The sequence below is a fragment of the Grampus griseus genome (genome assembly GCF_964374135.1).
Source record: "Grampus griseus genome assembly, chromosome: 13".
NCBI classification, from domain to species: Eukaryota; Metazoa; Chordata; class Mammalia; order Artiodactyla; family Delphinidae; genus Grampus; species Grampus griseus.
The window spans coordinates 60,734,162-60,747,153 of record NC_139007.1 but is presented as its reverse complement, the minus strand read 5'-3'; the positions used below and the strand labels follow the sequence as shown (position 1 = coordinate 60,747,153).

Below are 12,992 nucleotides of genomic sequence, written 5' to 3'. Positions count from 1 at the left end.
TATATATATACTATATACTATACTATAGTATACTATTAGTATACTAATAGTATACTATATACTAAGTATACTAAGTATTCCAGTTTTAGTAATTCATGTATTTATGAAATAGGTATAATTTTTCAAGTTTAGCTTATTAGCCTATAATTAATTTTGGACTCAAGCAAAGCAGAATTACCCAAATATTTGAGAATTTATTTTTAATAATTAAAAAAGGGAGCAATGGAAAAAGTATTAAATACTTCTTTTTTAAAAAAGAAAGTATATTGCGAGTAGATTCCTTGTTCAGTATGTAAGCATGTAAAAATGTAATGTACAGTGCATTCTGTGAACTGGTTTCATTGGATTAGGGAGTCTGAAAACTTGAGTTATATTTTGATTACTGCTAAACTTAGTAGTGCCATGATTTTCAGTCCTCTTTATGACTTAGAATTTGATATATCTAAGTCATAGAGTTACCGTGAGGATTACAAAGGATATATATACATATGTGTATATGTATAGTGCATATATATGTATTAATATTTTGAAAATTGTCAACTGCTATACAAATATAAATTAATATATTCATGCATTTTTATTTGGTGGCCCCTAGGTACCAGGTACTATTTTAGGATCTAGGGATATAAAGCCTTTGCTGTCGTGGAATTTACGTCATTATTGAATGTTATTAGTAATTACTTTTTATAGTAACATAGTCATCAGAAAATAAAAATCCTTAAATATTTTAGACATCCAGATTTAAATTTTTGTGTTTAAAATGAATGTCCAGGGACTTCCCTGGCAGTCCAGTGGCTGGAAATCCATGCTTCCACTGTAGGGGGTGCGGGTTTGATCCCTGGTTGGGGAACTAAGATCCCACATGCTGTGCGATGTGGCCAAAAAAAAAAAAAAAAGAAAAGAAATGTCCATCCTTTCCTTAACCTATTGGATTTCCTAATATTTATGGCATTTTTATGCCAAGTTATCTTGCCCATTTTTAAAGCATTGTTAAGGATGATTTTAGTCGGCTGAGTAGAAACTGAAGTTAGCCTAAAATAGAATGTACTTAATAATAGTTAAGGTAGTAATGCAAGAAATTTAAGAAATGTACTTAGTGATTAACTGGGTTCACTAACTCGTTAGAAATATTTTCATAATTAACCCTCCCTTTCTACACACGTAAAAACTCATCAGTATAGACCTCATCATCCTCATTGACTGAAATAGATTTTAGTGTATACAATTTACGCTTTTTTCAAGGATTAGTCAGTATTACTTTGGAGACATTTATTGTAGTGATTTCTTAATTATTGAAATTGTTCCTCTGATAAGGGAAGCTAGGTATATTGTGGATAAAAATATAATCACTGTAATTTTTGCCAAGGGAAAATGAGTTGAACATCCTACTATAGTTTCAAATCCTTTTTTCAGTTTTGAAGATTGAGGGTTCTTTCATGACACCACGTAGTATAGATTTTAATTATTGTTGTCTGTTCTAGCTCGTCTTTTTTCATGCCTTGATCACATGAGAGAGGTACTTGGAGATGCTGTGCCAGATGACATACTGATTGAAGCAGTTCTGAAGAACAAGTTTGATGTGCAGAAGGCTTTGTCAGTGGTTCTGGAGCAAGATAAAATGCAGAATTTGAAGGTCAAGAGTGAGGGAGCAATATCTACAGGAAAGATAGCAAAAGGTATGCTTTTACTTGTTCTCTTTTAGTTTTACAGTTAATGCTTTGAAAGAGGCTTTGATTTGATTGAGCTGTTAAGAAAAATGGGCAGAAAATTTTGCATGTTATAATAATTCTTAATTATTATCAATTGATTTTCCAGTTTGTGAATTTTTAAGCTCAATGGCTACGTTCCCTTCACTCTGTTAAAGCCTGTTTTTTAATTTCCTTGCTTGTTCTTGTAACTAACAGAATATAAGGGAAATAAAATTAGATAACAGCAAGACAGAACACTTTTTGCTTTTAATTATTGGGTTTTTTTTAACTTTAATGGGTCAGGAGATAGAAATTAATAGCCAGACAATGTCAAAAAAATCCCTTTATGGTTATAACATTTTATGAATATAATTTAGTTTTATTTAAATATCCTAAGTATTATAATTCTACTACTCTTTCATTTTATAGCCAGATCTTTAATTTTAAATTTTAGTATTTGGGGTTAAATTTAGAACTTAGTCCACAAGAGAAGGGAACCAATTATATTAATTGGTATGATGCCTGTCAGTAGGAGCATGGTGATTTGTTAACTGGGTTGATATTTCTCATAACCTAAAGACTAGATTTTTGCCATAGCGAAATTGTATACAGTCTGTTACTATGAAATAAGGGTCATTTTTATGTAAATTAAGATTTTTTTATTTTGGTGGGGGGTGGGATGCACTTTTAACTGACCAGTAATATGAGAATGAGTCTGTAATGTGTCATCTATATTAATAGTTTATCCCAGATCACAGTAGAAATTATAGGGTATTATTTGTTTGCATGTTTTTAATACATTAAAAATACAGAAGATGAACCTAGTTCTTTCCATTGGTTTTTTAAACGTTTTGAATTTGAGACAATCCTGACTATAGTTTAAGTATCTTAAAACCTCACATTTATAAAACTTGTGAAAATTAGAACATTGACTAACTTGGTAATTACCTTTGTATATATCAGTGAACAAAGTATGAAGGTCACTTAAGATGGTTAAAGGAAGGTAAAATCCTTTTTTTTTTTAGAATGTTCGCTTTTTATTAAATAATGATCAAGTGTCACTTTATTCATGCCATAATCAAAAGAAACATTTAGTAATTAAATGCCTCATTTCATGTTTCCTTTTGGTTGCTGTGACTGTCTTCTGCATATGTGAACCTATTCATCTGAAAATTAATGGCTCTTGTAAGGTAAGGAGTCTTATTATCTTCCTCTGAAGTTTCAGCTGATAATGTTCAAAACTCTTGTCCTCAATCTGCAAACCATTTGGATTGCAGTAGTAAACCCTTTGATTTTTCTGGCCCAGTAGCGAAATATGGATTATATCATAATTCTTCGGTTGTACCAAGTCACTATTTACTCCGTAAAAAAAAGAAACTTGACAGACCTAAAAGTGAAAAGAAACTAGAATCATGTAAGTTAACAAAAGAGCTGTCGCTAGCTGACCTAATTGATGATATGCCAAGAGATTCTTGTAAAAGTCAGCCATCAGTCAGATTATCATCCACAGATAGTCTGGAGAGTCTACTTTCAAAGCGTCTAGATGCTGATTTGTTAAGACCTCATGCATCTGAATGTATTTCCAAAGATGATTCTGCGTTCAAAGGAATACCAGATTTAAAATCCTTGATGATAAAGAGCACAGCACCTAATAACTCTTTATTTATTCACAATAATTCAGTACCTGATTTGCAAAACATTCCAGTACAAAACAGTTTAGGAAGTTTAAATAATCCTTTGCTCTTAACTAGCTCATTGGAAAATATGGCTGTTGGTAATTTAAATGCTAGTAAAATGACTGAAGTTGGAAGTGTTTCTTCAGTTGAACAAAGCACCAAGAATTGCATATTAAAAAATGACAACTTGCAGTTTTTCCAATGTGAAAGTCCATCCTTAGCTGAACTGTTTCAGGAGCACAAAGAGAACAATCCGAGCCAATGCTTTACTTTATCTGATCTTTGTAACCAACCATCTGCCAGTTTCACAGATCTAAGTTTGGGATCCTTTCCCTTGTCACAACTAGCAAATCAGTATCAGTCTTCAACTGGAATATCAGAATTAACAGGATCTCTGTCATCTTTGGCGTTTTGTAAAGCTTCTCCAACAAGAGACGTTGAGAATTTGTCACTTTCTGATTTGATTGCAGAAACAATTGATATAGATAGCTCTCAGATTAAGAAAGATTCCTGTATGCTCAGTTTATGTGAAATGAGGTCACCTGGAATAGATTCTAATATCGATCTTAGTGTCCTCATAAAAGCCCCAGATTTTGTTCCAAAACGTGTAGTAGACCAATCAGTTGCTCCAATAGCAGGAACTAAAGTTCTAAGTTCAAAATTAGGGAAAAGTTCCAATTCTTCTGATGATAATAAGAAAAACACTAAAGGCTCTCTGACTAGGAAACCACCTTTTTCTGTCTCTTGGACCAAGGCCCTTGCTGCCAGACCTTCAGCTTTTGCTGCAACACTGTGTCTTCGTTACCCATTGAAAAGCTGCAAGCGACGCACCCTTAACCTCTATAAGACTTTTCTGTATAGTAGACAAGTTCAAGACGTAAAGGACAAAGAGATAAGTCCTCTTATAGCAATAACACCATTTGACTTCAAATCAGCATCTCCTGATGACACTGTGAAAGCTAATCAAAAGAAAGCTTTTACTAGAGAATAGTAACAAAAGGAAAACTTAATAACTGTTGTAGAGCTTTTTCTTTTAAAGTCTTTATAGGATTACTTTATATTATGGGATTTAAGTTGTGATTTTTGTATTAAAATTGTCTTAAGTCAGTTGATAACTTCAGTTGATATGTACTTTTGCACTGAACTATTTTTTTTTTACTCTGTCTTCTTTTAGTGATAATTGGCTTTAAGTTGATAGCCTACAATGGGTGTATGTTTACAAAGTGCTTATGGAAACTTGATATTGTGAAATCAAACCGCAGCTATTTTTGTTTAAAGCATTCAGCTTTATAAGTTTTTACGATGAGACATTTTCTTTTATAAAATAATTTTGTGCTTTGTTCTTAAATGAAAATGCCACCACTTGGGATTATTACGGTTTAGTGATGAAGATTTTTCTTATGATATGTGGCATAGCATAGCTGAGACCGTATTATATTTTAAAATATTAGTGAAATCATTCCCAGTTTCATTATTTTTCTGCAGGTGAGTACTAAAACTTTTCTATTAGAAAATCTTAAAATTTCTGACTTTTAATAATAGTGTGGAGGTTGTTGAAGTACATTTTTCATGATAATGAAATGAAAATCCTTTTAAGGGACCATGTACATATTAAAGATGGATTAATACATAAATTATTTTTATACATTTTCAAAACCATTTGTGCTAAATGAACACTTTAAAATAAATATATATAAAGTCTTTTCAAGTATGGTTGCATGTTCTTGAATAGATAATCTTATCAGATTTCCTTCACTTTTTTTTACTATAAGTAATGAAATGTGGAGTTTTCCTCTTTGCTACTGACAGCTTTATGTGCTATAATGACAAAGTTTCAACAGTGGCAGGCCAAATAAGAGCTTTTCTAGTCAGTAGAACAAGTACGTAATTCATCCCTTAAAGCAGTCATCCTCAACTAGCAGTCAGAATCACTGGGGGAGTTTTTTTCAAAACACAGGTACTGTGGTTTCACTCCAGCTATGGTGAAATCAATCTCTGAGGGATGACACTTGGGAATGTGTATTTTCAAAATTGTCCCCAGTTGATTCTGATGAGTTACTTCTACTTGAGAACCGCTGCCTTAAAGAAATCAGTAGAATGAAAGAAATTACTAATGCTAAGGATAACATTGGCCAACTTGAATTTTTAATTTGTATTTTCCAGTAATTAGGAATACCAAGGAATATTGCTAATTAGGAATTTAGGGTCTTTTGCCTAAGAAGATGCTGTTTTTATATTATTAGTTATTTCTTGCAGGAAAAAATATATAAAATGTTATTTCTTAATGAGAATAAAATAGCTATATTTTCCCAGTAAAGAAATATTTTTCTCTCACAACTACTTTACTATGCATTTGATAATTTTTTTTGTTGTTTCTTGTTTATTTTCAGAATGACATTCCAATCTTTTTCGTTGTGTATGATGTTTTTATATCCAGTGTTTTGGTGGGAAAGCTTAAGCCAGCCTATGTCTTCATTGTTCTTGACCACTTTCTTGTGATGTCTTCAGTTTTTGTTTTTAATTGCAGATTTCAGTATGTATCATTACTGATGCTTAGATAATATAAATCACAAGTTATATTTTATGCTTGATTTTAAAGTTTGAATTACTCCAACTGCTGATTTTGTTTTTCTAGTCTTGAACCTTAATCAAACATTTTAGTAATTTTGAACTATTAGTCTATGACTCATCAACTAGGTTTATATAGTGTAGGCAGTCTCCAGTTTAGAAGTGAATTATATTCTAAGTGTTTGTTTGGAACTGACAATAATTCCCGATAGATTAAATGCTACACAAGTGGTCCCTTTACTTATGAATCCACAAATACTTGTTTAATCCATATTGAAGTTGAATAGTGTTACTGTTATATTACCTTCTTTTATAACAAACTAATTTTCAAGTGGAAATATACTTTTTAAACCATATAGCAGATCTTGTAGAGTGAACTAGATCTCCTTTTGTTGGCTGATCAGAATTGTAACTACTATTTATGAGATTAATTTTTTTAGGGGAAAAAGTTTCTGTATTACAGGGTGATAGGGAAGGTAACAATTTTTAAATGTCTCCCTATTTCCGTTTTCACGGCTACTGGTCTGTCAGGCATGTATCTGACATGCTCTTGTCCTGTTGACTGAGATCTCTGAGATTCAGAGACTGGAACCAAGAAGACCCACTGTCCCTTCTACCCTTGGCCATTGGCCCTAGGTAGACAAGTGCCTGCTTGTTCACGGATACATTGCTAGTGACAGCAGTTGTTTGCACTAAGTGCATATTCTGCACCAGCTGCTGTTTATTGACTGACTGCTGTCTTGGTAGCTCAGGTATGCTAAGTTTTTTGGTTTATTTTCCAGTTCAAATACCAGTTTTGAAGTGCAAAGCCATTTTTATTTGCATTATGATCAAGTGCATTAATAGTTTAGGAATAGAAATAATGTAATTATCTTCTAAATGATATAAAATACAAAAGACTTAAAATGACCATTTTTCCTCTTCACTTTTTTTGGTTTTTAAAAGAGCTGGTGTTCATAGATGTTTTTCCCTCTTGCATTCTAAAGTCTTTAGTTGGCTTTTTTGGTTATGGTTCTTACCATTAATTGCCAAGAACCAGGGTTTCACTTCTGTACAGAATATTTTGCTTAACTTTTCTTTCTTAATTGTTGTATCTTTTTCCTATTTCCTAGTTCCTGAACTGGTATTCTAGCCTCTTTTCCTCCCTTTAGCTTTGAATCTTTCTTTCTTAAACTTTTCTTTCACCTTTTTTTCTCATGTAAATACTAATAACCATTTCCAGTGTTTTATATTTAACTTTTAGTAGTCAGTGGGAGGTCATAGAACTAATTGTCATACCAAGGATAAAACTAGTCCAGTGCTTTTCTATATGTGGACCATTGCAAATAAACAAGTACACAGTTTATATATTGAGGAAGAACTATGTATCAGGTTTCTGTTTTGTGTTCACACAAGTGTATATTTACTTGTAAAATCAGTTTTGTAATAACCTAGAAATTATTTTCTATTACTTTTATAAACAAAGGTAATGCTGACTAGACGGGGGGATTCATATGAATTTCTTTAGTAGTTTTCTTTTATAATTATATAAGGCTCAGTGTATGCAGTTGTATATTGTAATTTTAATTTCTAGGGTGTAAAAGACTTGTTACATTTTGAGAGTATATATACATTTTTATAAAAGTACATTGAAATAAATTATAATTTCAGAGGTTTTCTAAAATCAGGTGTGAAAACATCACAATTTATCCATTAGGATTTTTTATGTAGGCTTGATATTTCAGATTGGTATTTTAATAATTTATGATGAAGGTTTCTGTAAACAAATTGGAAAACAAGCTACGTGGTTGTGAAGACTTTCTTTGAAGATATTTGTCATTTAGAATTCTTGTTTTCCAAAAGGTAGAATTTTATGTTTTTACTTTTTAGGACTCACATAGAAACATTATTAAAGTATAGAATATGGTGACATGGGCAATATTGCAAAGATGGCAGTGGAAAGTAAAAGAATCGATAAAACTACACATTTGTGATGTTGACATGCCTGGTTTATATGACTTAAAGGAAAGTGTCATTTTAGTTATAGGACATGTCCTGAGATGAACAAAGATCTGATTCTCAAATGGGAGGGGAAAATGGGTTCTTAAACACATAATTATATTTGTTACAGTGTGTGTAGCATGCATGACATTACACTCTCCAGAGCTGACATCTTTGTCTTCCTGATGCAAGCTGCCACCTCCTCCTCTGCTTGCTGTCTTTATAAGCAATATCACCGTCTTCCAGTTGCTTAAGCCAGAAACCTAGTTAGCATCATCCTTGATTTCTCTTCCTCATTTACTTCTTATAGCTGATTACCAGTCCTATTATTTCTGCTTTACAAATAAGTAAATATATGTGTGTAGATATATAGTTGATTGTTGTTATTTGTGGTAGTTATGTTTTATAAATTCATAAATTAGTGAACGAAATATGGGAACATTGACTTGGTGAATACTGAACCATTGCTCCTACAAGAAACACAGGGTTAGGTTCCTGTGATCCTCTGGTCACAACATTTTTGTCAGCCAATCAATACATAACCTTGTTTTATGTATGTTTAAAGACACTTTATTTAATATATATTATTTATATATTATTGATTAATTGACATTGAACTCACAGCCAGTAGCACTATAACTTAATGCCTAAACAAAGTGTTATCTAACATGAATCTTTTATTTGTAAGGCATATTGCAGCTGCCTTGTGCTTAGGAACACTAAACAGTGCTTCAGACTACTCTTGGGGACCATTTTAAACAGCAAAACTACCAACTAACAGCTCAGTGTGAAAAATGTGGCAATAAAGAGGCCATGAAAAGGGCACTTGCTTATAGTATGAGAGCTGAAACAAGAAGGCAGAATGTCACCTTGTTTGACCTCAGCTGGGAACGTGCCTATTGGGCTACTCAAATTTTGTCCTGCTCTGCACTTGTCCACAAGAGACTACAAAATTGTCGAAGTAATGATTTTTAGTGAGTAGTTGAATTCATGAATATGGAATCCTAAAATGAGGATTGATTGTACATTTTTTGACCCACTACTCTGTGGTCTTACTGCTACTTTTTCTCTTAAAGGCTATTAGCTTTGCAGAATTACTAAAATATTTAACTGACTTCTTTACTTCTCAGTTAATTTTCTCCAAAACAATTTCTGCAATACAGCCAGAGTAACTTTTGTAAAATGTAGCTCTAATTTTCTGTTCCCCTATATAAACCCTTTATTTTATAAGACCTTTTATCAACTGGTTTCACTTTGTGTAACCCACTACCCAAATCCACCCAAGAACACCTACCTGAGTTTCCTCTGCTTCTATAGTACTTTGCCCTTCCCCCTCCATTTCTCCACCTGGCAATTAGCTCTTGAGGTTGTAGTTTATATTCACTTTACTCCTAATCCTGAGATAGGGGAACCTTCATATGTACCCATAATTCACTGTATTCCTTTTTATTACCACCCCATATAAAATCATAACCCCCCTATACATATAGTTCCTTTCCTTTGTAACCCTGCTTTATTGTTCCTCACAACCCTTACATCATCTGACATTGCGTGTGTGTACACAGTTTTTATCTGTCTTCCTACTGCTCCCCAGTCTCCCCCCACCCTCCCACGCAATTTCTATGAATGTAGGGTTTTTATGTGTTTATTGCTATATTCCCAGCTTAGAATACGTCTGGCACATAAATGTCGGAAAGGATTTTTAAAGTAAAAAGTAAGTCCCACTCTTAAATACTGTCCCACATCTTGTTCCCTAGAGGAGGCTGTAAAACCTGAAAAGAAAATTTCTTTTATATTCTTCTAGAAACTATTTGCATGTTACACATATCAAATGTATATATGTCATTACACAAATGGGAAGATATTAAACACTTCAGTGTCTATATCACTTAGCAAAGTATATTGCAGATCTTTCCTTACCAGTGTATAGAGATCAATCTCACTCTTTTTAAAAGCTGTGTAGAATTCCATAATATGTTTGTACATTAAACAGCCCCTGTTGATAAACATTTTAACTTGCTATCACTAAATGATCCCAAAATGAACATCCTATGTTTCTAGAAATTGAATTTCTATGCCAATGAGTATATACTTCAAAATTTTTGATAAATACTGCCTAATTGTCATTAATAGCAGCTGTGCTAATTTCCTTCCCACAAGTTTACGAGTGTTTTTGTTCAGATTCTCACAGATAGGATTATTACTCTTTTTGGTGTTATTTTCCTGATAATTGGAAAATATTTTTTTCATTTATTTATACGTCTTTAATGAGTGAGGCTGGCTGCTTTCTCACATATTTAAATCTATTTGTATTTCTCCTCCTTAGAACTACCTATTCCTAATCCTCACCCATTTTTCTGCTAGCTGTCTTTCATAATGACTTATATATGTGTGTGTGTGTTTAATATATTCAATTTTTATATTTAAATTGTTAGAAAATCCTTTTGTTATATGCATGGCATATACTTTTTCTTACTTTCAGTTTGTCATCTTTTAAATCATTATTTATAAGACAAATTGTTGACTTTATTGTATTCAAATTTACTAATCTTTTATGGGCTTTTGTGTGAAAGTTCTACTTTACTACAAGATAATTTTAAAAAATTATTTCTTATATGTTTGACAGTTTCTCTCTGTTTTTTAATTTATTTTTTTAAACATTTGAGTGTTTAGTCTAGCTGCTATTAGGGGATAAGGTAGAAATAGAGTTTTTCTGCCAACATCTTTTCTTTTTTGATGGCTGGATTTGTCACAGTTACCTTTTGTTGTATTACACATCCTTTTTCTTTTTTAACCTGCTTAGAAATGCCATCTTTGAAATATGCTAAATTCTTGTCTCTCCATCTGTCTTGTCTGTTTTGGGATTCTGTACTATTCCATTTCTTTGTCTTGTTCTTTGCCAGTATCAGCTTTTTAATTACTGTAGCTTTTTATTACTATTAGTTTTTAAATATTTTATAGGCTGTCCTATTTTTTTTCTCCTTTTTCATAGTTTTCCTGAATTACCTCACGTGGCTCTTTTTCCCACATGAGCTTTAGAAACAACTTATCAAATTACTGAAAAAAATCTAGTTCTAATTTTTATTGGGATGTTTTCAAAAGATTTTTGGAGAAAAAAGTAAACCATTTTCATAGATGTAAAAGGCTTTAGCATTACACTAATAGACAGTAAACATTACATTATTTAAATAGGTTTTCTAGTATTGGTCAACACTGGAACATTCCTAATTGGTCATGGTGGTTTATTCTTTTAATGGGATGGATTTTATTTGAAAATATTTTATTTAAAATTGTTCTATCCATAAAATTAATTTACAGTTGTGTGTGTGTGTGTGTGTGTGTGTGTGTGTGTTGTCAGGTTTTGGTTTCTCGTGGTTTTATAGAGAGCTTAGAAAGTTTTCCTGTATCCTAAAATAATTTGAAGAGCATTAAAATTATTTGTTTTATGATAGGAATTATCTTTCTCAGTATTCTAAGGTTAGTTTGGGAAGCTTTAGTTTTCTGAGAAAGCTGTCCATTTCATCCAGGTTGACAAATGTATTTGTTTAGCATTGTAACAAACATTGTCTTACTATTATTTTAGATTCTTCTATACTGTGGTTAAATCTCCATTCTTATTTTAAATATTGTTTTCTTTCTTCTACTTTCCCCCTCTGCCTGCTCTTTTTCCTCGAGTTTTACCTTGTAATTTAATTTTCTTCCCCAAAGATGGGCTCCTAAATTGGTAATTAGTTCTGCTGTTTTTAATTCATTAGTTTGTGAGTTTATGACCTAATCTCTTCTATTTTTAATATTCTACCTTTCTGAGTAGAACATTTAATTTAAATACATTAAAGTTTTTTACCATAAAAATTAATATTAATTTTTGAAATTTCCAACACAGATAATAATATAACAAACACTCATGAACCCACCATTTAGTTTCAACGGAAGGTAACATTTGCCACACATACTTCTGATCTCTCTCTCTGTTCTAAGAAATAAATTGTTAGATTAGAATCCAAGTTCTACCCTTTCCTTGTTCCTCCCCACTCCCTTGAAGTTGATATGCGTGTTTCTATTTTCTCTTGCTTAACTTTTGTCTCTGTAGTTATTGTTTTTCTTATGAATACTGTGTTTGCTGTAGCATATGGGTTCTTTTAGATTTACTGTTATTTTCTGGATAATCCACAATTTAATTTTGATTTCCTTTTTAAGCCAAGAACCTAATTATTCTTTTATTTTTTAAAATTTTTATTGGGGTATCACTGTTTTGGAATGTTGTGTTTCTACTGTACAGCGGAGCAGAGTTCCGTGTGCTATACAGCAGGTTCTCATTAGTTATCTATTTTATACATATTAGTGTATATATGTCAATCCCAATCTCCCAATTCATCCCACCACCCCTTCCCCTGCCCCCGCTTTCCCCCCTGGTGTCCATACGTTTGTTCTCTACATCTGTGTCTCTATTTCTGCCTTGCAAACTGGTTCATCTGTACCATTTTTCTAGGTTCCACATATATGTGTTAATATACGACATTTGTTTTTCTCTTTCTGACTTACTTCACTCTGTATGATAGAGTGAAGTAAGTCCATCCACGTCTCTACAAGTGACCCAGTTTCGTTCCTTTTTATGGCTGAGTAATATTCCATTGTATATATGTACCACATCTTCTTTATGCATTCGTCTGTTGATGGACATTTAGGTTGCTTACTGTATTTGCTGTAGCATATGGGTTCTTTTAGAGTTAACTATTATTTTCTGGATAATCCAGAATTTAATTTTGATTTTCTTTTTAAGCCAAGAATCTTTTTTGTTTTTTTAAATCCCAGGTTGTGGTGGGATTTTTGTTTGCTATTTTTGTTATGATTACTGGTTTCATTGTACTGTTATCAGAGAATGTGGTCTGTACCTTTTACTCTTTGAAGTTTATTGAGTTTTTCTTTGTGGTCCAATGTAGTTTTATAATGATTTCATAGACCTCTGTCAAGTATGCGAATTCTGTTTTAAGAAACCAAGATATGATATATTTCTGTTACTTTTCAAATTTTTGTAGAATTCAGTACTCTTACTTAAATTCTATTTCCTTGATTGGCTATA

The 12,992-nt window shown here is 32.2% G+C and overlaps 1 protein-coding gene across 2 annotated transcripts in view; it reads left to right on the top strand.

The window, feature by feature from the left end:
- Nucleotides 1-12,992, top strand: part of HBS1L (HBS1 like translational GTPase) — an 80,782-nt gene that overhangs the window by 13,591 nt on the left and 54,199 nt on the right. The window contains exons 4-5 of one of the 2 annotated variants that reach the window (XM_082669407.1): nt 1,482-1,676; nt 2,884-4,467. In XM_082669407.1, coding sequence (XP_082525533.1) covers nt 1,482-1,676; nt 2,884-4,355 — 1,667 coding nt within the window. In that variant the 3' untranslated portion in view covers nt 4,356-4,467. Of the gene's footprint in view, nt 1-1,481; nt 1,677-2,883; nt 4,468-12,992 lie in introns of those variants that run through there. The other variant, XM_082669406.1, reaches the window with a different exon arrangement.